Below are 22,727 nucleotides of genomic sequence, written 5' to 3'. Positions count from 1 at the left end.
AGGAATGATGCTAAAGCTGAAACTCCAGTACTTTGACCACCTCATGCGAAGAGTTGACTCATTGGAAAAGACTTTGATGCTGGGAGAGATTGGGGGCAAGAGGAGAAGGGGATGACAGAGGATGAGATGGCTGGATGGCATCACTGACCTGATGGACATGAGTCTGGGTGAACTCCCTGGGTGAACTCCGGGAGTTGGTGATGGACAGGGAGGCCTGGCGTGCTGCAATTCATGGGGTCGCAAAGAGTCGGACACGACTGAGGGACTGATCTGACTGATCTGATCTGAAGCCTTAGTTTATGGGATGGGGGGAAAGATAAAAATTATAGTCTGCCCCTACCACTTTTCTCTCCTCTCAGTTCAAGGATAAATCCTTTCTCCTTCAATGTCACAAAGTATAATAAACAGTAACGGATGCTGTGAAATTAGATTTGATAGTAGCAACAATGTAGGGTTGTTGATGGGGTATACTGAGCTTCCAACAGGTTAAGCACTATATAACACAAAGTTCATTTTAAATACTTCCACAGTATAACTTGCACCGGATGTAGTTAATTTAGCACTACTTCTGCTATTTTCACACTGTAAGATACATGATTTAACACGGCCACTTAAAGATGTGTCTCAAGAACTCAGATTGAAGACACTTAACATTTATTTTCTATTGTGTTCCAGGCATCGTGCTAAATTCTGTAAATACATTATCTCATGTAATCCTCCCGACAGAAAAGCTATGCCCATTTCATAAAAAAAAGCAGGGTACCCGACCGAGATTATACACCAAGTAAAAATGTGCATAGCGTGAAACTCAGATCTCTTCTCTCAAGCAAACTTTGTTTGCAAATAGGGCGCGGTCCTATTCTCAGTGCTATGACAGAAGTCTGCACCGGCTGCAGGGAAAACAAACGAGGTGCATCTCAGATTCTCAGTGGAGTTCAGGATAAAAGTCAAACCCTGTTGCTCCGCGCATCATGACTAGGTTCCCCAACGCCTTCGCCCTTCCGCTGGGGCTCGGTCGCTCTTCCGGCACGGACCAAAGAAGCGGGCGCTTGGATGTCTCTTGTCTTTGCTTAGGGGTGTGGGACTTCGGCCGAGGAAACGTCTTCATCCCCAGCATCGCCACAGCCGACCCTTAACAGGGCTCCACCGCACCCTTAATCTCTGTGCTACCCTAGAACCCCGGCGCTGCCGTCTTCACCGTCAGAGACACGGCCCTTTCGGCTCGAGGGACACCGAGCCGCCCGGACATCCGGGCTGTGGCGCCGGAAGAGGCGGTGGCGGCGGCGGCGCGTGACGTCAGGGGACGTGCCTGCCGCCGTGGGCCTGCGGTTGGGAAGTGCTGGTGTCAGGCCGGGGTTCAGAGACCCCCACATACCGCCGGCGGCAGAACAGGCCCGAGGCAGCCTGGGGTTTGCTTTAGGAAGAGCGGCTTTAAAACCTGCGCGCCCGGCTCCGCTGGCAGGTGCGGCCTCCCGGCCTGTCGCTGCGACTTGTGGGGACCTTCCTGAGGTCCCTTCTTCAGGGGACTTCAGTCAGGGCCTCCCGGGGGTGGGGCGGAACGGGTCTAAAATGAAGTTGCTTAAGCCTTATTGAGAGGACCAGGCTCTCTCACCTTCGAGCATCGCTTAATTCTCACTCGGACCATGAGAGAGGTACTGGCTCCTCTGTTGACAGAGGAGGAAACTGACTCGGAAAGGGGAAGGCATTTGCCTCAGGCCACGCCGCTGGGAAGGGTCAGATTCGGATTCAAAGCGAGTCCTTTGGCTGCCGCAGGAGCGCTCGCTCTTGGCCCTGGAAGCGCGGTTCTCGTGCTTAATTCGGGTAAAGAATCTCGGTGTGGAAGGTAGGAGTTAGTTAATAGTTTCCGAGACTCCGCAGATTTCTGGAATCTGTATTTTCAGCAGCCGTGCGGTGCACATAACACATCGCTCCCCTGTGAACACAGCAAGAATGATAGCTGGTTTTAAGGCCTCAACTGAGAGAAAATATCATACGAGAGCTTCCTCTACAAATCATGTGGAACTGGAGAGTAGATATTTGTTGTGCCGTTAACTCTGTGGGCAGATGGCAGCCTCTGTCCTCTGCCCACTTATTAAATAAGAAAACTTACATGCTTATCACTTGGGAGAATTTGTTAAACATACAGGTTCCCAGGACCAGCTTAGTTCTCCTGAATCAGAAAGTCTGGGAGTGGGGCTGGGAATTTGTAGGCTAAACAAGCTATTAAAAAGAGCCTGTTAACCTTTGATAACTTTGGAGTGAAGTTGTCTTGGACCTATGAGAAAATGGACTGTAAGTCCGTACGTGCCCCCAACGTTCCCGTTTCGTTTGTTTGGTTTTGTTTTGCGGATGTGTATGCTCTGTATTTGATGTGGGCTAGACTTTTATTGGCAAAAATGTCAAATTAATATTACTGGTCATTATGGTGTGGATTTTTTACTTAAGACCGGAATGTGGTAAAATTTTGAACGTTAATTACCTGTTGATTTCCTGAGTGACACTGGGTGAACCACTTAACCTCGTGGCCCTTACATATCTGTTTATCATCACCTTCTACAATGCTTGTTTCAATGACAGACACGTGTATTCATCCAACATCAAATCTTCTGAGACGGGCCATAGGTGTTTTTAACAAGCTTCAAGGGAAGTTTGATGCAGCCTGTGATGATGGAGTATGGAAATGCCCGGGGAAACTGCGTTTTAGCCTATTTCTGAATCTTCATGGAGGTGGCATATCACAATTCCGTTATGTTGTCATCTTGGGGGACCAATAAGAGTAATGTGGTTCATGGGAGATCCTGGTTATAGAATTTCTTAGTATCTACTTTCTTGTGAATGAAGTGAAAGCACTGCGGTAAGCTAAATCATTAAAAGATAAGCATTAAAAGCAGCATCCCCAAGTAACTTAGTAGGCTCCTGATTGAGATGTTGTGATCTCAGAGTTGATTTTATGTAGACGCACTGATTGCTATTGAGTCATCTCATCTACTTGAAAGGATTATAGTCAAAGCTTGGTAGTCAAAGCTTTCACAACCCCAACTTAAAGCATCTTTTTTTTTTTTTTTTTTCTTTCTCTTTAAACAGATACCATTGTGTAGTTTGAATCAGGAATGAAATTTTCTGAAAGCTAAGAGTAGAAGTCTTGGTCAGCATGGAGGACAAAAGACGGCGAGCCCGAGTGCAGGGAGCCTGGGCTGGTCCTGCTAAGAGCCAGGCCACTGCTCAGCCAGGCAAGGACCTGTGGGGATCTCCTGTTTTTGTGTGTATATGTGTGTGGACCAGTATCCTTCTCTTTTAATTGATGTTAAGGTTTGAATCCTGTCTCTTTTCAGCTCCCACTGCTGAGAACAGTCTCCAACAGAGACCTGGTAAAGCCTGGATGAACAAGGAGCAGCATCTGTCTGACAGACAGTTTGTGTTCAAAGAACCCCAGGAGGTAAATTCTTGTTTCTTCTTCAACAGTAACAAAGATTTATTTATAAAAGCAACAGTCACATGGTAGACACTCAAATAAATAGTGATTGAATAAGCTCACTAATAGAGAACTGAAAGGCCTGTAATAATAATGAAATGTGGAGTATTAGTTTCTTAGTATGTCTGAGAATTCTTAGTAGTCTTCCCCCAATTTATAGGCATTTTTAATTCCCTTTTTTTTTTGGCCAAGGAGATGTATTGTGACGAGAGGTTATACCATGACTAGAGTTTGCATTAGTTATCTAAGTTCTAACAGTCATAAAAATGCTAGTGTATCAAGTATCTGTGGAATTGGATTGAAATTTTAGCTATTGCATTGCTTAATCTCGCTGGGAAAAATGTAAGAAACGGGGAAGAGTTGCTGTTTTTAATAACATGGGAAAAGGGCGCTAAAAATCAGGTATCTTGCTATAGTAATGATTGCATAAATAATGATTAAAACCTCCTATTTCCTAGTATGTCTTCTGTTTTTAAAAATCCCTTGGAAAGAATGTTTTTGTTTTTGTTTTTCAGAATGCTTACTGCTAGGAAAACATATTAATTCTAGTTTTGTCATCCTTTACTGCCTACTAGTCACTCTGGAGTAGTTCTAAGAAGAGTAGAACCAGAAGTTTCTGGTGGGATACTAAGAGCTTAGAATAAAACAGGGATAGTTTTAAACCTGCTTTATTTTAACTAGGAATGAGAGGATACCATAATTCTGCAAGGAAACCTCCCTGAGGATTAGGAATCATTCAGAAATAATATCTGACTGTTTCTCTGCAGGTGGTACGCAGAGCCCCAGAGCCACGAGTGATTGAGTAAGTACACTGCTGCCCTCCTGGGACTGTTGCCTACAGTGAATGGAGAGCCCCAGATCTTTCCCTTGGCCTGGTGTTTCCATCTGGAAAAGATAATGGTCAATTCGTGTCTTAAATTTTAAGCTGGGATATCCCTGTCTCAGATATCTTTAAACCTGGTCTTTTGAGAAGCCTTTCCGAATTTGCTGATGGTGTGGAAAATGCAACCAGATATCTGTTCCCTAAACTCTGACTGGTGTAGATTTCCTGACTCTGTTTGACTAACATATATACAGATAGCAGCTAAAATATCTCTTAGGTAAAGACACAGAGGAATTTTTTTCCTGAGTCATTGAAACATGATTCTTCAAAAAACCTTTTAGTATCAATTTACTAGCAGTGCTATGAAAACTGCTAGAAATCTAGAAGCTTTTACAGTTCATTTATTAAAACCACAGAATTGTTCCAGAGCAATTAAATGATTATAAACATTTCTCTTATATTGATCTGTGTCTAAAAATATTCTTTTTCAAAATGATGAAAGATGCTTTGATTTCTCTTGTCCTGCTTCTCAATTTCCATCTAATGCAGATAAATTATCTGTAGAAAGCATGCTTTTATTTTAGCAAATTAACATTAAATGTGTACTGTTGCTCATGAGCAAGTATTCAGCTGTTTGGCTATTTGCAGGTCAACTTGTATATCTTAGAAAAGTTTGAAACTAACACAAGTATCATCATATTTTCAGAGAGGGTGTATAGTTATGGCCTGGCCACTAGTCAGCTATGTAACTAGTCCTTAGGTAAGTTATTATTGTCTCTCTGGACTTGTGTTTCCTTGCCTGTAATATTAAGGGATTGGACTATATAATCACTTAAGACCCAGTCTGGTAGCTTTAACAGTCTTTGTTTTGCAAATACAAATGTGATACTGCCTCCATCGATGGTAAGGAAAAGAAACAAAGCCAAGAAACCTGTTAAGCTACAAATGGGACATTCAGGTTGAAAAAAAGGGACAATTGTGAATTTCCCAGACAGAGACAAAAAATGATGGTACGCATTCCTACTTGACCATAGGGTTTGTTAATTCTGTTTATCTAAAATTAGCTATGCTAGATTTTTTTAATAGCCAGAAATATCCCTCATATTTGGAATGAACCATTTTCTAAATATGGCCCAAAATATAGCACTGAGAATATGAGCACTCTAGGAAATTTTCTAGCCAACTAATATTTTGAAACATGCTATATGTTTATGATAATAACTGCCTACATTTTGACTCAGAGTGGCTTATACATCCACCTAAGGGCCCAGGTCAGAGATTATGAACTGCTAAGTCACCTGGAAAAGGATGACATAAATACTATCCCTTTATATTATTCTCCATAACTTATCTCTGTGAGAAGCGTCTGACACAGCTATCTGGATGGAAACACCTGTCCAGTCCGGATCACATTTCTTACCATGACGTGCCCTTCTGTGACAGTTTTGTACTTTCATATATTGGGTTAAGTTCAATAAACTTTTTACTGTTCATTTGTTGTGTGCTAGGCACTAGGAGACAGAAAAGTCGCCCATTCCAGCCCTTCAGCAGCTCATAGTCTAGTAAATGAAATAGACATGTAGTCTGACAAATTGTGATCCTGACTATCTTGGAACAGTATACTTCTAGGTGAGGTGCAGTGGTCACAGAGGATGAGATATGTAACATTATTTGACTGGATCACAGGTTAGGAAAGGCTTAGACAAAGTGATACTGAGCTGAGATTTTGAAGGATGAATTAGAATTTTCCACTGGACCAAAGCTGGGGGCAAGTTGGATTGGGGGTGCTAGACAGTGGGGACACATGCCAGCATGTAGAAAAGCGTGGGATCAGACACATGGTGGTGTATTCAGGAGATTCCAAGCAGTAATTACCCTGGAGGATGCTGAGTCTGTGGCAACTTCTAGGAGGTGGAGCTCTATCATGGGGACCTTCTACTTTTGTTCCGTGTATCTCTATTCCAGGCTCCAAGGGGATGCTCAATTTGGCACCCCTTTGTGTGATAGATTCCTATGCCACATCAACCTGAATTATGGGTGAAATATGAAGGTACAGAATAAGAATTTACTTTATTGTGGCCTTTGCCTTCATGGCCTGATTTTGTTAGGATTCTATACCCAAGGCCAGTAATGGTTACCACCATCTTACCCTTTATCTCAGCGGTAGAAGAAGGTGGGGCTATATTTCCCTCATCGTGCACCCTCATCGGGAAGTGGTTTTGGTGAGCTGGAACTTTGTGCACTCCGAAGGCCAACTCTTCCTTCCACTACATGCAGTATGTTGTTTACCTTGGTACTAATAAGTCTTTGTTTTCTTGGTTTCTTTAGAAAAGAGGGTGTGTATGAAATCAGCATGTCACCCACAGGCATATCTAGGTAAGTGAATTCTCACTAGAAAGGGACTATAATTAATCACTTACTTCAAGTCTTTTGAAATATTTAGAATGTTTTCCTTGTAGAATGTTAACCTTGATTAAAGTAGGTAACATCTGCCCCTTAAATTCCTGGAGAGCAAATATGTAGTAATATCTCCTTTTATACTAGCTTCAAAACATTTTCATAACCTCTCTGTCAGGTATAGTATAACTATTACTTCTCCAGTTTTTCATGTGAGGAAATGAGGTCCAGGGAGATTCAATACTTTGTCCTGGGGCTACGTAGTAGTTTAACATTAAAGTTGAGTCTGGTCTCAACTTCTGTGCTGTGAGTGCTATATTATTGTTAGATTGTCGTAGTTGTTCAGTCACTAAGTCAGGTCCGACTCTTTAGAACCCATGGACTGTAGCATGCCGGGCTCCTTTGTCTTCCACTGTTTCCCGGAGTTTGCTCAGACTCATGTCTGTTGAGCTAGCGATGCTGTCTAACCATCTCATCCTCTGCCACCTGCTTTTCCTTTTGCCTTCAGTCTTTCCCAGCATCAGGGTCTCTTCCAACAAGTCAGCTCTTCACATCACATGGCCAAAGTATTGGAGCTTCAACTTCCGCATCAGTCCTCCCAATGAATATTCAGGAATGATTTCCTTTAGAATTGACTGGTTTGATCTCCTTTCATTCCAAGGGACTCTCAAGAGTCTTCTCCAGCCTCACAATTTGAAAGGATCAGTTCTTTGGTGCTCAGCTTTGTCTGTGGTCCAGCTCTCACATCTGTAATGAGTACTGGAAAAACCATAGCTTTGACTGTATGGACCTTTGTCAGCAAAGTCGTAGTCCTGCTTTCTAATATGCTGTTTAGGTTTGTCATAGCTTTCCTTCCAAGGAGCCAGCGTCTTATAATTTCATGGCTACAGTCACCATCTGCAGTGATTTTTGGAGTCCAAGAAAAAAAATCTGTTACTGCTTCCGCTTTTTCCCCTTCTATTTGCCATGAAGTGATGAGACCAGATGCCATGATCTTAGTCTTTTGAATGTTGAGTTTCAAGCCAGCTTTTTCACTCTCCTCTTTCGCCTTCACCAAGAGGCCCTTTAGTTCCTCTTCACTTTCTGCCAGTAGAGTGGTATCATCTGCATATCCGAAGTTGTTGATATTTCTTGTGGCAATCTTAATTCCAGCTTGAGCTTCATCCAGCCCGACATTTCACCTGTTGTACTCTTAATAAGCAGGGTGACAATATACAGCCTTGATGTACTCCTTTCCCAATTTCGAACCAGTCCATTGTTCCATGTCTGGTTCTAACTGTTGCTTCTTGATCCCCATACAGGTTTCTCAGGAGACAGGTAAGGTGGTCCGGTACTCCCATCTCTTAAAGAATTTTACGCAGTTCGTTGTAATCCACAGAGTCACAGGCTTTAGCAAGCATAATCAGTGAATCAGAGGTAGATATTTTTCTGGAACTCTCTTGCTTTCTCCATGATCCAGCGAATGTTGGCAATTTGATCTCTGGTTCCTCTGCCTCTTCGAGACCCAGCTTGTACATCTGGACGTTCTTAGTTCATGTACTGCTGAAGCCTACTTGAAAGATTTTGAGTATAATGTTGTTGTTATCATGTGAAATGAGTGCAATTGTATGATAGTTTGAACATTCTTTGACATTGCCCTTCTTTGGGATTGGAATGAAAACTGACCTTTTCCAGTCCTGTGGTCACTGCTGAGTTTTCCAAATTTGCTGACATACTGAGTGAAGCACTTTAACAGCATCATCTTTTAGGATTTTAAACGGCTCAGCTGAAATTCCATCACCTGCACTAGCTTTGTTTGCAGTAATGCTTCCTAAGGCCCACTTGACTTCATACTCCAGCATGTCTGGCTCTAGGTGAATGACCACACCATCATGGTTATCCTGGTCATTAAGACCTTTTTTGTATAGTTCTTCTAGGTATTCTTGCCACCTCTTCTTAATCTCTGCTGCTTCTGTTAGATCCTTACTGTTTCTGTCCTTTCTTGTACCCATCTTTGTATGAAATGTTCCCTTGGTATCTCAATTTTCTTGAAGAGATCTGTAGTCTTTCCCCTTCTATTGTTTTCCTCTCTTTCTTTGCACTGTTCGTTGAAGAAGGCCTTCTTATCTCTCCTTGCTGTTCTCTGGAACTCTGCATTCAGTTAGGTGTGTCTTCGCCTTTCTCCCTTGCCTTTTGCTTCTCTTCTTTCCTCAGCTGTTTGTAAAGCCTCCTCAGACAACCACTGCCTTCTTGCATTTCTTTTTCTTTGGATGGTTTTGGTCACCACCTACTATATCAAGTCCGTAGCTCTGCAGGCATTGTGTCTACCAGAGCTAACGCCTTGAATCTATTCGTCACTCCACTGTACAATCATAAGGGGTTTGACATAGGTCATACCTGAATGGTATAGTGGTTTTCACTACTATCTTCAATTTAAGCCTGAATTTTGCAATAAGGAGCTCATGATCTGAGCCACAGTCAGCTCCAGGTCTTGTTTTTGCTAACTGTATAGAGTTTCTCCATCTTCAGCTGTAAAGAACATAATCTGATTTCAGTTTTGACCATCTGGTGAGGTCCATGTGTAAAGTCCTCTTTGGGGTTGTTAGAAAAGGGTGTCTGCTATGACCAGCGTGTTCTCTTGACAAAACTAATAGCCTTTGCCCTGCTTCGTTTTGTACTCTAAGGCCAAACTTGCCTGTTATTTTAGGTATTTTTTGTGGACTTCCCTGGTAGCTCAGCTGGTAAAGAATCTGCCTGCAATGCAGGAGACCCCAGTTTGATTCCTGGGTTGGGAAGATCTGCTGGAGAAGGGATAGGCTCTCCACTCCAGTATTCTTGGGCTTCCCTGGTGGCTCAGCTGATAAGCATCTGCCTGCAATGAGGGAGACCTGAGTTTGATCCCTGGGTTGGGAAGATCTCCTGGAGAAGGGAAAGACTGCCCACTTCAGTATTCTGGCCTGGAGGATTCCATGGACTGTATAGTCCATAGGGTCACAAAAAGTTGGACACGGCTGACTGACTTTCACTTTCACTTTTGGGTATTTCTTGACTTCCTACATTTGCATTTCAATCCCCTATGATGAAAAGAACATCTTTTTTGTGTGTTAGTTCTAGAAGGTGTTATAGATCTTCATAGAACCAGTCAACTTCAGCTTCTTTGGCATCAATTGTTGGGGCATAGACTTGGATGACTGTATTGTTGAATGGTTTGCCTTGGAAATGAACCAAGATCATTCTGTCATTTTTGAGGTTGGACTCAAGTACTGCATTTGGGACTCTTCTGTTGACTGTGAGGGCTACTTCACTTCTTCTAAACGATTCTTGTCCACAGTAGTAGATATAATGATCATCTGAACTAAATTCACCTGTTCATGAATTTAATTCATTTTAGTTCACTGATCCATTTTGGTTCACTGATCTGTAAGATGTCAGTGTTCAGTCTTACTATCTCCAGCTTGACCATGTCCAGTATACCTTGATTCATGGATCTAACATTCCAGGTTCCTATGAAATACCATTCTTTATATCACTGGACTTTACTTTCCCCACCAGACATTTCTGCTTTTGCCCAACCAGTTCGTTCTCTCTGGAGCTATTAGTAATTGCCCTCTGCTCTTCTCCAGGAGCATATTGGATACCTTCAGACCTGGGCAGGGGGAGGGGGCTCATCTTCTGGTGTCCTATCTTTTTGTCTTTTCATACTGCTCATTGGGTTCCTGCAGCAAGAATGCTAGGGTGGGTTGCCGTTTCCTCCTCCAGTGTACCGTGTTTTGTCACAACTCTTCACTATGTCCTATCTGCTTGGGTGGCCCTGCACAGCATGGCTTATGGCTTCATTGAGTTACACAAACCCCTTCACCATGATAAGACTGTGATCCACGAAGGGGATTGCTTATTATTGTATGCATTATTATGTTAATCCTGCATTATTATATATAATATATGTTAAGTTATATTGTATTGCTATATAAAGGTAGATTTCAATAACATTAAAGCATATGCGGTTTAGGGTATGTTAGGCGGTAGTAATTATTTCATTTTGAAAGCATCACCTTAGTGCATGTTCAGTTCAGATCAGTCACTCAGTCATGTCAGACTCTTTGAGACCCCATGAATCGCAGCACGCCAGACCTCCCTGTCCATCACCAACTCCCAGAGTTCACCCAGACTCACGTCCATCAAGTCAGTGATGCCATCCAGCCATCTCATCCTCTGTCGTCCCCTTCTCCTCCTGCCCCCAATCCCTCCCAGAGTCTTTTCCAATGAGTCAGCTCTTCGCATGAGATGGTCAAAGTACTGGAGTTTCAGCTTTAGCATCATTCCTTCCAAAGAAATCCCAGGGCTGATCTCCTTCAGAATGGACTGGTTGGATCTCCTTGCAGTCCAAGGGACTCTCAAGAGTTTTCTCCAACACCACAGTTCAAAAGCATCAATTCTTCAGTGCTCGGCCTTCCTCACAGTCCAACTCTCACATCCATACATGACCACAGGAAAAACCATAGCCTTGACTAGATGAACCTTTGTTGGCAAAGTAATGTCTCTGCTTTTGAATATGCTATCTAGGTTGTTCATAACTTTCCTTCCAAGGAGTAAGCATCTTTTAATTTCATGGCTGCAGTCACCATCTGCAGTGATTTTGGAGCCCAGAAAAATAAAGTCTGACACTGTTTCCACTGTTTCCCCATCTATTTCCCATGAAGTGATGGGACCAGATGCTATGATCTTCGTTTTCTGAATGTTGAGCTTTAAGCCAACTTTTTCACTCTCCACTTTCACTTTCATCAAGAGGCTTTTGAGTTCCTCTTCACTTTCTGCCATAAGGGTGGTGTCATCTGCATATCTGAGGTTATTGGTATTTCTCCCGGCAATCTTGATTCCAGCTTGTGCTTCTTCCAGCCCAGCATTTCTCATGATGTACTCTGCATATAAGTTAAATAAGCAGGGTGACAATATATAGCCTTGACATACTCCTTTTCCTATTTGGAACCAGTCTGTTGTTCCATGTCCAGTTCTAACTGTTGCTTCCTGACCTGCATACAGGTTTCTCAAGAGGCAGGTCAGGTGGTCTGGTATTCCCATCTCTTGAAGAATTTTCCACAGTTTATTGTGATCCACAAAGTCAAAGGCTTTGGCATAGTCAATAAAGCATAAATAGATGTTTTTCTGGAACTCTCTTGCTTTTTCCATGATCCAGCAGATGTTGGCAATTTGATCTCTGGTTCCTCTGCCTTTTCTAAAACCAGCTTGAACATCTGGAAGTTCACAGTTGACGTATTGCTGAAGCCTGGCTTGGAGAATTTTGAGCATTACTTTACTAGCATGTGAGATGAGTGCAATTGTGCGGTAGTTTGAGCATTCTTTGGCATTGCCTTTCTTTGGGATTGGAATGAAAACTGACCTTTTCCATGTTACTGTAAATTAATGAGATGTTTAAATAAATCAGAATTTATGTATCTAAGTGAATTGCTTAGAAAGAGTTGCTTTTGGATTTGCAAGTCTCTATAGTTAGTCCAATGGCACTGCCATTGTTACAACCCTTTTCAGAACTTCCGTTTTCAGAACTTCCCTTTTAGAGCAAGTTTAATAGTCACACAAGAAAACCAGTTGCATTCTTTTTGTTACATGTCATTGTTAACCTGGTATGGCTTCAGGTGAGCTTTGGCTCTTTAAAATATCAACTCACCGTATGTGTAAGCCAAATTATTATGCTTTACACTGAAAATGGATATAGTGCTGTATGTCCATTATATCTCAGTAAAACTGGAAAAAATAATAATTCAGATCAAACATTGTAAATTGTACAGCTGGTTAAAATTAATAAATTCCTTGTTAAACTGTTAAAAAAAAAAAATCAAACGTACCTTCAAAGAGTGAAAATTTATTACTAGCAAGACTGTTGAAGAGCATGTTCCTGTCTTTCAGAACATTTCTTAAGAAAGTTATCCAGAAATCCAAATGCATTGTTAAAATGAAATAGTATATTAGGGACATTGAAATCAAAACCACAATGATATACCACTTTATATTCACTAGAATTTCCACAGTCAAAAAGACAGTAATAAGTGTTATTATAAGAGAGAATGTGGAAAAACTAGAGCCTTCCTGTATTCCTGGTGGAATGTAAAATAGTACAATCCACTTAAAAAAAGTTTGGTGGTTTCTTAAAAAGTTAAGCATACCTTTATCATATGACCCAGCAGTTTCAGGCTTAGGTATCTTATTCAAGAGAAATGAAAACATACGTCCATACAAAGACTTGTGTGTGAAGGTTCATAGCAGCATTCAAAACGGACAAAAGTAGAAACAATTCAAATCTCCATCAGTTGGTGAATGGACAAACAAAAGGTGTTATATCTATATAATGGAATATTTTATTCCACCATAAAAAGAAATGTTGCTTTGATAGTGTGGTACCACATGGGTAAACCTTGAAGACATTACACTACGTTGAATTTTACAGTATATTATATTATACCTCAGTAAAGGAGAGGAAAAAAAAGATATCCAAAACAATTCTGAGCTGACTTGGCATTGTTGAAATAAGTGTATATTCAGTGAAATAAAAAATCCTCTTTTGGATATCTTTAGTTTGTTATAGTTATGAATGATTGCTTTCCCTACGATTGGCATAGTCCCGGAAGACTCTCAATTGTTACAGTAACACAGGGCTAAGCATTTTATTATTCTGCTTTTCACAGTGATGCTGTCAGGTGAGATCATCTTTGTGTTACAGATGAGAAAAGCCAAGGTTCCGAGAGGTTAAGTAACCTGTCCAAGGTTTCACAGCTCAGCAGTGCTGGGGTAGTATTTGAACCATGTCTGTGAAAGCCATCATGTACCTCCTCATCCTTCATTGCCTGTTTTATTGCCTGTCTTAACTTGGCAGAGATTGGTTTTTCATCTGGAGCATCATGATCTGGGTGATACCACCCTCTGGGGGTGTGGTAAGATGATTTCATCTACCCATGAAAGGAAGCTTCGTCCAGATTCATTTACTCCGCTGATGGTTGGAGTCCACCCCATCTTCTGTGTTCTTTAGTTAGTAACTGTTCTTTCTGCATCCAGGGTGTGTTTGTGTCCTGGCTTTGTTGACTTGAAAGAGGCCGACTCAGTGTTTGAACAGCTTTGTCGGGATGTTCCCTGGAAGCAGAGGACTGGCATCAGAGACGGTAAGTGGATATCTTGGGATCACAGTTGTTGGTGTTTGGCCCTCCTTTCCAGATTGTTTTCCAGTACCCTTGCTTCTTGGCATTGCAGCCAGACTTACACAGATTTTCAAAGCCTAACTGGAACCCAAGCATGGGCAGGAACTCGCCAAAGGGGACAGGGAAGCGTGTTCCTTGCAGAAGACACAGCACGTGGTTCTCAGTGTGTGGCAGAAGGTAGGCCTTCAAGGAGAGGAAGGAAGTTTGGTTTGGCTGAGCTGTGGTTGACATGCTTATCTCCTTTGGTGTTTGATCACTGTTCATTACTTCAGACAGTGCCAGCTTCCCTCTTTCTTCATAGAAGCTTCCAGAACTTATTTTTTTCTGATTCTGTTCAGCATACATTCTTTTTATCATCTTTTTATTGTCACTCTAGTTTCACTAGAAGTCTCCTTTAGCTCCAGCATTTGTAGTATTCTCCTGAGCTTGTCAAGATTACCTGGCTTGGAGTGGGTACCACACAAGCAACAGTACCTGCTATACCAAAGGTGGTCACTAGGGGGTGTCGGTGCTCTAGCATAGAATCTTTCTTTTTTTTTCCTGGCACATTGAGTGATTTTAAATTTTCTGTGGAGAAAGAGGCAAAGTATACTGGCATCACTTTTGTAACAGGCATCATAAGGAGAGTTGGCTCTTTCAGGGCAGCTGGGAATCTTTCTAATTCCCAGCAATTTCTATAGCAGGGCTTTCGGTGACAGACTTGGCTTCAATTGCTGGCTCTTTCAAAGTGATTGTTTATTTTAGACAAATGATAGTTAAATAATTTTCTGATTCTTAATTTTTCTGATCAAGAAAATAGAGCTAATAATAATACCTATCTTGCAAGGTTGTTGTGATAATTAAATGAGACAGTGCCTAATAACGTACTTAACAGAATGCTTGGCACATAGTAAGCGTTCCGTGAATAGTATAAAGCCTTCCGTGAATGTTAACTGCTTTTATATTATTGTTATTGTTGTGATGGTTGAAGTCAATTGTAGGGAAAAAATAGCAAATCTGCGGGTAGCTGCTTCTCTAATTATAAAGTGGACATCAAAAACTTCTAACTAAAATTAACTATGTGCTGTGGTGGGTCAGAGCACCTTTTTCTTTATTTGGAATTAAAAGGGCTTAGATAGTGGTGGCACGTGGGTGAACAGTTGGTTTTGTTTCCTGTATGGACGTTCATGCCACAATTTCCTGCCTACCAGGGTTCAGACTCCATGTCCTGCATCTTAGACCCTCCCTAATGTGAATCCTTCTGTCCTGCGGTGTGACTCCTTCACTCTGGTTTGTGTCACCACTAACACGAATGGGTCACACCCATTCTCACCCCAGAGCTGCACCCGCACTGGTTCTGCCATATACCCTCTCTTGCCATCCTTTTAGCTGTCGCCATGCCACTCCTGAAGTCCCGTGCCCTTTATGAAGGTGGAACCTTGGGTCAGAGCCCATCCTGCCTCTTCCTTTGTATTTCTCATAGCTCCTTATCCATTACTAGGCAGGGTGCTGGCACTCGGTAGGTACACCTAAAATAGCATTGAACCCTTTCAAAGGCCCTGTATTTTCTTTCTTAGATGTAACTTACCAGCAACCAAGACTTACAGCATGGTATGGAGAACTTCCTTACACTTATTCAAGAATCACTATGGAACCAAATCCTCACGTATGTTGGAATGTTGTTATTGGTATGGTTTTATAGACGATATACTGTGACTGTAGAGTACTGTGAAATAACAATAAATGACCTTGCAGAGCTGTGCAGTGGGTCCTAGTTCAAAAAATCCTCCGAGTTCAAACACTGAGTCTTTGTGCTTATCACCATTGGTGTGCTTTTGATCCACAGATGAAGTCAGAGGATGAGGAAAAACTGGAACTAGAGTAAACTAGAGCCAGACGCAAGGATTTCAGAGAAATGAATGGTCTCTTTTCCTGATCTCCCCCTTCCCCAAGCTTTTCCACCATAGCCCTTGTGTGTCTCCTGGTACGTATTTGCTCTTGTCCCAAATCTTTACGACTGACCAGTGAAGTCAGAATGTTTCCTTCCGTGTCTCAGGCTCTTTTCCCATTTGTGAGAAAAATCTGTTGCTTTTCTTGTTGACTTTGTATTCATTCTGTGGCTGCAGTTCTCATATTTATCATTGCTTTGGCTTGTCTCTGCTGCTTCTTGTGTTTTTAAAAATGTCCATGAAAGACGAAGAGATTCTAATGTATAAATTAAGCTTATCCAGATGATGGAATTAAGATCCAAGAAATAGCTCTCTGTTTAGTCCTTGGAATTTTGCCTTTGGCAAATAATAATATGGTTTTTGTGGGTTTTGTTTTTGTTTTTTTGAAGGAGACTTTGAAGAAAATGGAGTTTTTGCTTATGGCATTGGAATAAAGAGAAATGTGACACATTTAGAACTCCTAGTAATTTCTTATCATAAACTAGCATTTTACTAAAATGTTCAGGGATAAAATATTGACTGAAGGGAACATGACTTTTTCACATGAAGAGATGGATGGGTGCTCTGGTTTCTAAGGCTGCATTTAGAATGTAACCCAGGGAAGTACTGAGAGACCCTTTAAATCTGAAATTGACTTGAAAACATGAGGAGAATTGAGCTAGGCCAGTACAGCATAAACTGCTGGCTATGTTTCTGTCAGAATTAGTGTATCTTCTTGTCAACAGTTATAGCAGAGAAGTTGAGGATTAAATAGCCTGTGGGAAAGAAGTTCTTTCATTCTAGCTAATCTTTCGGAACAGGATTTCTCAACCTTGTTATCGCCGACATTTCAAGCACAATAACTCTTTGTTGTTCGCTTGTCCTGTGCATTGTAGGATGGTTAGCAGTATCTGTGACTTCTGCCCCCTAGATGCCAGAGGCACCCCCTACCCAGTCAAGGCAACCAAAAATGACTCTGGACGTTGCTAAACATCTGTGGGGGTTCCAAATTGACCTTGCTTGAGAACCACTGCTTTAGATTAAACGTAAGACATGTAAGGTCTGCTGAGATACAGTGACCACTTATGCTTGGGGACATTTTGTCACCTCTTCAAAAGAATTGTTTAAATGACAACGCTTTTCTTATATCGGAAGTAATATGTGTTTATTACTGAAAATTTAGAAACTGCAGATAAATATGAAGAATATTAAAATTTTGGATAGTGCTTCCATCTGATGATTTGGTTCTAGTCTTTTTTTTTCTTTTTAAGCAAATATATGTAGAGAATTTTTCTATAAAAATAAAATCAGTTATTCATATACTACATTTAATTTTGCTGTATTATTAACACATTCTAGTATAATGTCATATTAGACTTCTTTAATTTGAATTTGACTGGCTCATAACTTTGTATTTATTGCTAATAGATTTAGTTTGTATACCATCTGGAACAAAATCAAAACAGACGTCCCTTTCTCAGATTTTTTAAGGGACGATTCCCTAATGTGTATATATGTGTTGGGGATATTAGTTTAATTTTAAAGTTATTTTTACCTCAAGCTTAGTATTCCATAGCACAGGAGGAGGTTCAATCATAGGTACTTAAACATCTTTTAGTCTTTTTTTTGGCAGCACTGGGTTTTCATTGCGGCATGCAGGCTCTCTCTAGTTGCAGCATAGTGGGGGCTTCTCTGGTTGCGACTTGCAGGCTTCCGTCATTGTGGAGCATGGGTGGGTGGCTTCTAGAACGCATGGGGTCAGTAGTTGCTGCTTGTGGGCTCGCTAGTTGCCCCGCGGCATGTGGGATCTTATCCCCCAACCAGGGATCAAATCCATGTTCCCTACACTGCAAGGTGGATTCTTAACCAGTGGACCACTAGGGAAGTCCCTTTTAGTCTTTTTTCCAAGCTAAATCTTATATGAATCCACTGTGTGGAAATAAAAGAGGACCCACACTGTCTGGTATTCCCACCAGCTTGACCTCTCCTCCTTTCTTCTCCTGTGGTCCCAGAGGCATCTCTGTGGTACCTGGGTCTCTGCAAAACACTGTTTGAAGTCCACCAAATAGGTCCTTGTATTTTCTCATACTCTTTTCCTCAAATGTCTTTTAAGGATAGAATGTCTTCACTGAACAGTGAGATGACGCTGGATTTTAATTTAGACTTTCAGTTCTGCGGGATCTGTATATAGCGTATTGGTTGGAGAGTCTAAATTAATCCCCTAGTTCATTATTCCTTGTTTTCTCCTTTTCTACTTACTTCACCACCAAAAATAACCAAGAAAAAAAAATATATTCACTTAGAAACATAATGCAGACTTGGTGTTAGCTCAGTCCCTAAGCAAGTCAAGGAAGTGCTAATTAGTTTCTCAGTTACATTGCCGAAAAGCTATCATCCTCCTTTACGTTCTTGTGTTTCTTGTTAAGTGTATGATTCTAGCATCTGATCTTTATTCCCATGAAGATAAGCTGCTTCTTGTTGTCATTCAGTCATGGCCGATTCTTTACGACCGCATGGACTGGAGTATGCTAGGCCTCCCTGTCCCTCACCACCTCCCAGAGTTCACCGAAGTTCATGTCATTGAATCAGTGATTCTGTCCAACCATCTCATCTGCTGCCCTCTTCTCCTTTTGCCTTCAGTCTTTCCCAGTATCGAGGTTCCCAGGTGGTCCTAGTGGTAAAGAATGGCCTGCCAATGCAGGAGACTTAAGATACACAGGTTCAATCCCTGGGTTGGGAAGATCCCCTAGAGAAGGAAATGGCAACCCACTGTAGTATTCTTGCCTGGAGAATCCCATGGACAGAGGAGCTTGGTGGGCTACAGTTCATGGGGTCGCAAAAAGAGTCAGATATGACTTAGGGACTAAACTGTTATCTATAGCCCTTGAGAAAGAACTAAATATCCTTGACTATGCTTAATGACTACTAATGACTTTCCCCGCATCAGGGTCTTTTCCAGTGAGTCAGCTGTTCACATCAGGTGGCCAAAGTATTGTAGCTTCTGCTTCAGCATTCGTCCATCCAGTGAGTATTCAGGTTTGATTTCCCTTAGGATTGACTGGTTTGATCTCCTTGCAGTCCAAGGGACTCTCAAGAATTTTCTCCAGCACCACAATTTGAAAGCATCAATTCTTCCGCATTCAGCCTTCCTTATGGTCCAACTTTCACATCCATGTATGACTACTGGAGAAATCATAGCTTTAAATATACGGACCTTTGTCAGCAAAGTTAATATGCTGTCTAGGTTTGTCATAGCCTTCCTTCCAAGAAGCAAGTGTCTTCTAATTTCATGGCTGCAGTTACCATCTAGTGATTTTGGAGTCCAAGAAGAGAAAATCTGTCACTGCTTCCACTTTTTCTTGTTCTGTTTGCCATGAAGTGATGGGACCAGATGCCATGATCTTAGTTTTCTGAATGTTGAGTTTAAAGCCAGCTTTTTCACTCTCCTCTTTCACTTTCATCAAGAGGCTCTTCAGTGCCTCTACATTTTCTGCCATTAGAGAGTTATCATCTACATATCTGAGGTTGTTGATATTTCTCCCAGCAATCTTGATTCCAGCTTGAGCTTCATCCAGCCTGGCATTTCACATAATGTACTCTGCATATAAATTAAATAAACAGTGACAATATACAGCCTTGTCGTACTCCTTTCCCAATTTCAAACCAGTCAGTTGTTCCATGAAAGTGTTACTCCTTGACCCACATACAGGTTAAAGATGGCTTAAAGCCATAAAATAAATAGGAAATACAGCTTGATAACATTATTATGGAATTTCACTCTTGAATGTAGGTTAGTTTAATAACATTTATTTAATGATCTAAGTTTTGTTTGTTGTTATTGTAGTTTACTTCTTAAAATCCTCTGCCTTAGAGGAGCTGAATAGATATTTTTCCAAAGAAGACATACAAATGGATAATGGTGGTGGTGTTGGTGGTTTAGTTGCTAAGTCGTGTCTGACTCTTGTGATCCCGTAGGCTGTAGCCTGCCAGACTTCTCTGTCCATGGGATTCTCCAGGCAAGAATACTGAATTGGGTTGCCATGTCCTTCTCCAGGACAAATGGACAATAGTCACGTGATAAGAAGCTCAGCATCACTAATTAGGGAAATGCAAATCAAAACCATAGTAAGATATCATCACCTCATACCTGCTAGAAAGGCTATTATCAAAAAGGCAAGAAATAACAAGTGCTGGTGAGGATATGGAGAAAAGAGAGCTTTCATACCCTGTTGATGGGAATTTAATTGGTGCAGCCATTATGGAAATTTCTCAAAAAATTAAAAATAGAAGTACCGTATGATCCAGCTATCCCACTTCTGGTTATTTATCCAAAGAATATGCAAACACTAATTTGAAATATATGTGCACCCCTGTGTTCATCACAGCATTTTTCCTAATAACCAAGATACAGAAACAACCTAAGTGCCCATCAACAGGTGAATGGATAAAGAAGATGTGGGGGCGTGTGTGTGTCTATATATATGTTGTTGTTCAGTCGCTAGAATGTGTCCAACTCTATGCAGCCCCATGGACTGCAGCACACCAGGCTTCCCTATCCTCCAGTGTCTCCCAGAGTTTGTTCAAGTTCATATCCATTGAGTTGGTGATGCTATCTAACCACCTTATCCCCTACTGCCCTCTTCTCCTTTTGCCTTCATTCTTTACCAGCATCAGGGTCTTTTCCAGTGAGTTGGCTCTTCGAATCAGGTGGCCAGATTATTGGAGCTTCAGCTTTAGCATCAGTCCTTTCAATGAATATTCAGGGCTGATTTCCTTCAGGATGGACTGGTTTGATCTCCTCACAGTCCAACGGACTTTCCAGAGTCTTGTCCAGCACCACAGTTTGAAAGCATCAGTTCTTTGGTGCTCAACCTTCTTCATGGTCCAACTCTCTTATATTTATAAATGGACTACTACTCAGCCATTTAAAAAAAGATGAAATCTTACCTTTTGTGAGACCACGGATGGACCTTGAAGATATTATGTTAAATAAGTCAGGTGGAGAGGGACAGATTCCGTATGATTTTATTTATGTGTGGAATATAAAAAATCAATAATATAAATGAACAAACCAAACATGTAGGTACAAGGAGCAGAGTAGTGGTTACTGAAGGGGAGGGGAAAGAATGGAGGGCACAACAGGTGGAGGTCACCTGTGTGGTGACGGATGGAAACTGAGTGTTTGGTGGAGCTGAACGTGCTGTATGGTTGGAGAAGGACATGGCAACCCACTCCAGTATTCTTGCCTGGAGAATCCCATGGACAGAGGGGCCTGGCGGGCTGCAGTCCTTAGTGTCACAAAGAGTTGGACACGACTGAGCGACTGAGCACGCACGCATGTGCATGGTAGAAATATGATGTTATAAACCAGTGTTACTTCAGTAAAATAAAGAAAATCCTCTGCTAAGAATGTAATGCCTCTATCCGTAACACGGAATGCCAGCTTTTAACATGATTTCCACAAGACAGTGAAGCTGATTCCCACATATGCTTCCTGGAAGTTTTACCTGATAATAGTCATGGTATATACCTAAGAATGATATTATGCTTTCCTTTGCTGAACATACATTTCTTCACTTCAAAACACAGAACATGAACGCTGAAGGGGTTCTCTGAAGTGGCAGTTCTTTTTTTTTAATAATTTAAAATATTTATTTATTTTTGGCTGTGCTGGGTCTTTGTTGCTGCGCAGGGTCTCCTCTAGTTGCGGAGACTGGGGGCTTCTCTCTGGTTGCGGCGCACAGGCTTCTCACTGTGGCGGCGTCTCTTGCTGCAGAGCTCGGCTCTCGGGTGCATGGGCTGCAGGAGTTGCGGCTCCTGGGCTTAGAGCACAGGCTCAGTGGCTTGTGGCACATGGGCCTAGTTGTTCTGCAGCCTGTGGGATCGTCTCGGACCAGGGGTCGAACCCACATCCCCTACATTGGCAGGCAGATTCTTTGCCACTGAGCCACCAGGGAAACCCTAGAGTGGCAGTCCTTAAAGTAGAATCTGTGGATCCCTGGAGGGAGTCCACGAAATCCTTTTTGGGAATCCACAGGGTCAAAATTATTTTTATGAGATTACTAAGACTAGGTGACATTTTTCACTGTGTTGAGTTTTCACTATACAAAACCAATGGTGACTAAAATTGTGGTGCCTTGGGGTCGCTAAGAGTCGGACACGACTGAGCGACTTCACTTTCACTTTTCACTTTCATGCATTGGAGAAAGAAATGGCAACCCACTCCAGTGTTCTTGCCTGGAGAATCCCAGGGACGGGGGAGCCTCGTGTGCTGCCTTCTATGGGGTCGCACAGAGTCAGACACGACTGAAGCGACTTAGCAGCAGCAGCAGCAGCAGTATGAATCAAGGCATTGCCACCAGACTGTACTAGTAATCATTGTTTTCTTTACCACGTGCACTTCTAGTAAAAAAAAAAAAAAAAAGATGGTTTCATTCAAGGGTGTCATTTGAAGAAGTGATAAGCGTTGTTTTATTAAATCTTGATCTTTTAAAATTGTTTCACGAAATGTAAAGTATGCATAAGGCATTTCTGCTACAAGTGATTCATGATGGTTATGTGTGATTGTTTACGGTAGAAGCTGAACTGGCTACTTTTATCCTGGACCATTTTACTTGGAAGAGCAGCTGGTGCACACACACTATTCAGACTTGAGTATTCAGCAGACGTTTTCTCATAAGTGAGTGAAGTGTCACTTCTAGGAAAACAATGGACAGGATTTAATAAAAGTTTGATACTAATAAAAGTTGAGGTTTCAAGGAAATGTGAGGAATTCTGGAAAAACTCGTATCCTTCCCATTACTTAGCTTTTTCTGAAGAGATCAGTGGTAATGTTAATGGAGATGACTTTTTTATGGTGTATAATGAAACACGTCAGTAGTAAGAGGATCTACATGACTCAGTGAGCCAGTATTTTCCAAATGACCAGTGCTTGATGTTACAGA

The 22,727-nt window shown here is 41.7% G+C and overlaps 1 protein-coding gene across 6 annotated transcripts in view; it reads left to right on the top strand.

The window, feature by feature from the left end:
- Positions 1–1,279: 1,279 nt before the first annotated feature.
- ALKBH3 (alkB, alkylation repair homolog 3 (E. coli)) overlaps positions 1,280–22,727 on the top strand; it is a 41,615-nt gene continuing 20,167 nt past the window's right edge. Inside the window, exons 1-8 of one of the 6 annotated variants that reach the window (XM_010856128.1) lie at positions 1,280–1,462; positions 2,578–2,727; positions 3,085–3,230; positions 3,333–3,436; positions 4,240–4,274; positions 6,624–6,671; positions 13,737–13,840; positions 15,433–15,521. In XM_010856128.1, coding sequence (XP_010854430.1) covers positions 3,152–3,230; positions 3,333–3,436; positions 4,240–4,274; positions 6,624–6,671; positions 13,737–13,840; positions 15,433–15,521 — 459 coding nt within the window. In that variant the 5' untranslated portion in view covers positions 1,280–1,462; positions 2,578–2,727; positions 3,085–3,151. The other 5 variants (XM_010856112.1, XM_010856093.1, XM_010856120.1 and 2 more) reach the window with 5 other exon arrangements.

The sequence above is a fragment of the Bison bison genome, unplaced genomic scaffold (assembly GCF_000754665.1).
Source record: "Bison bison bison isolate TAMUID 2011002044 unplaced genomic scaffold, Bison_UMD1.0 scf7180017854252, whole genome shotgun sequence".
Lineage (NCBI taxonomy): Eukaryota > Metazoa > Chordata > Mammalia > Artiodactyla > Bovidae > Bison > Bison bison.
This window is presented reverse-complemented; position numbering and strand designations above follow the sequence as displayed.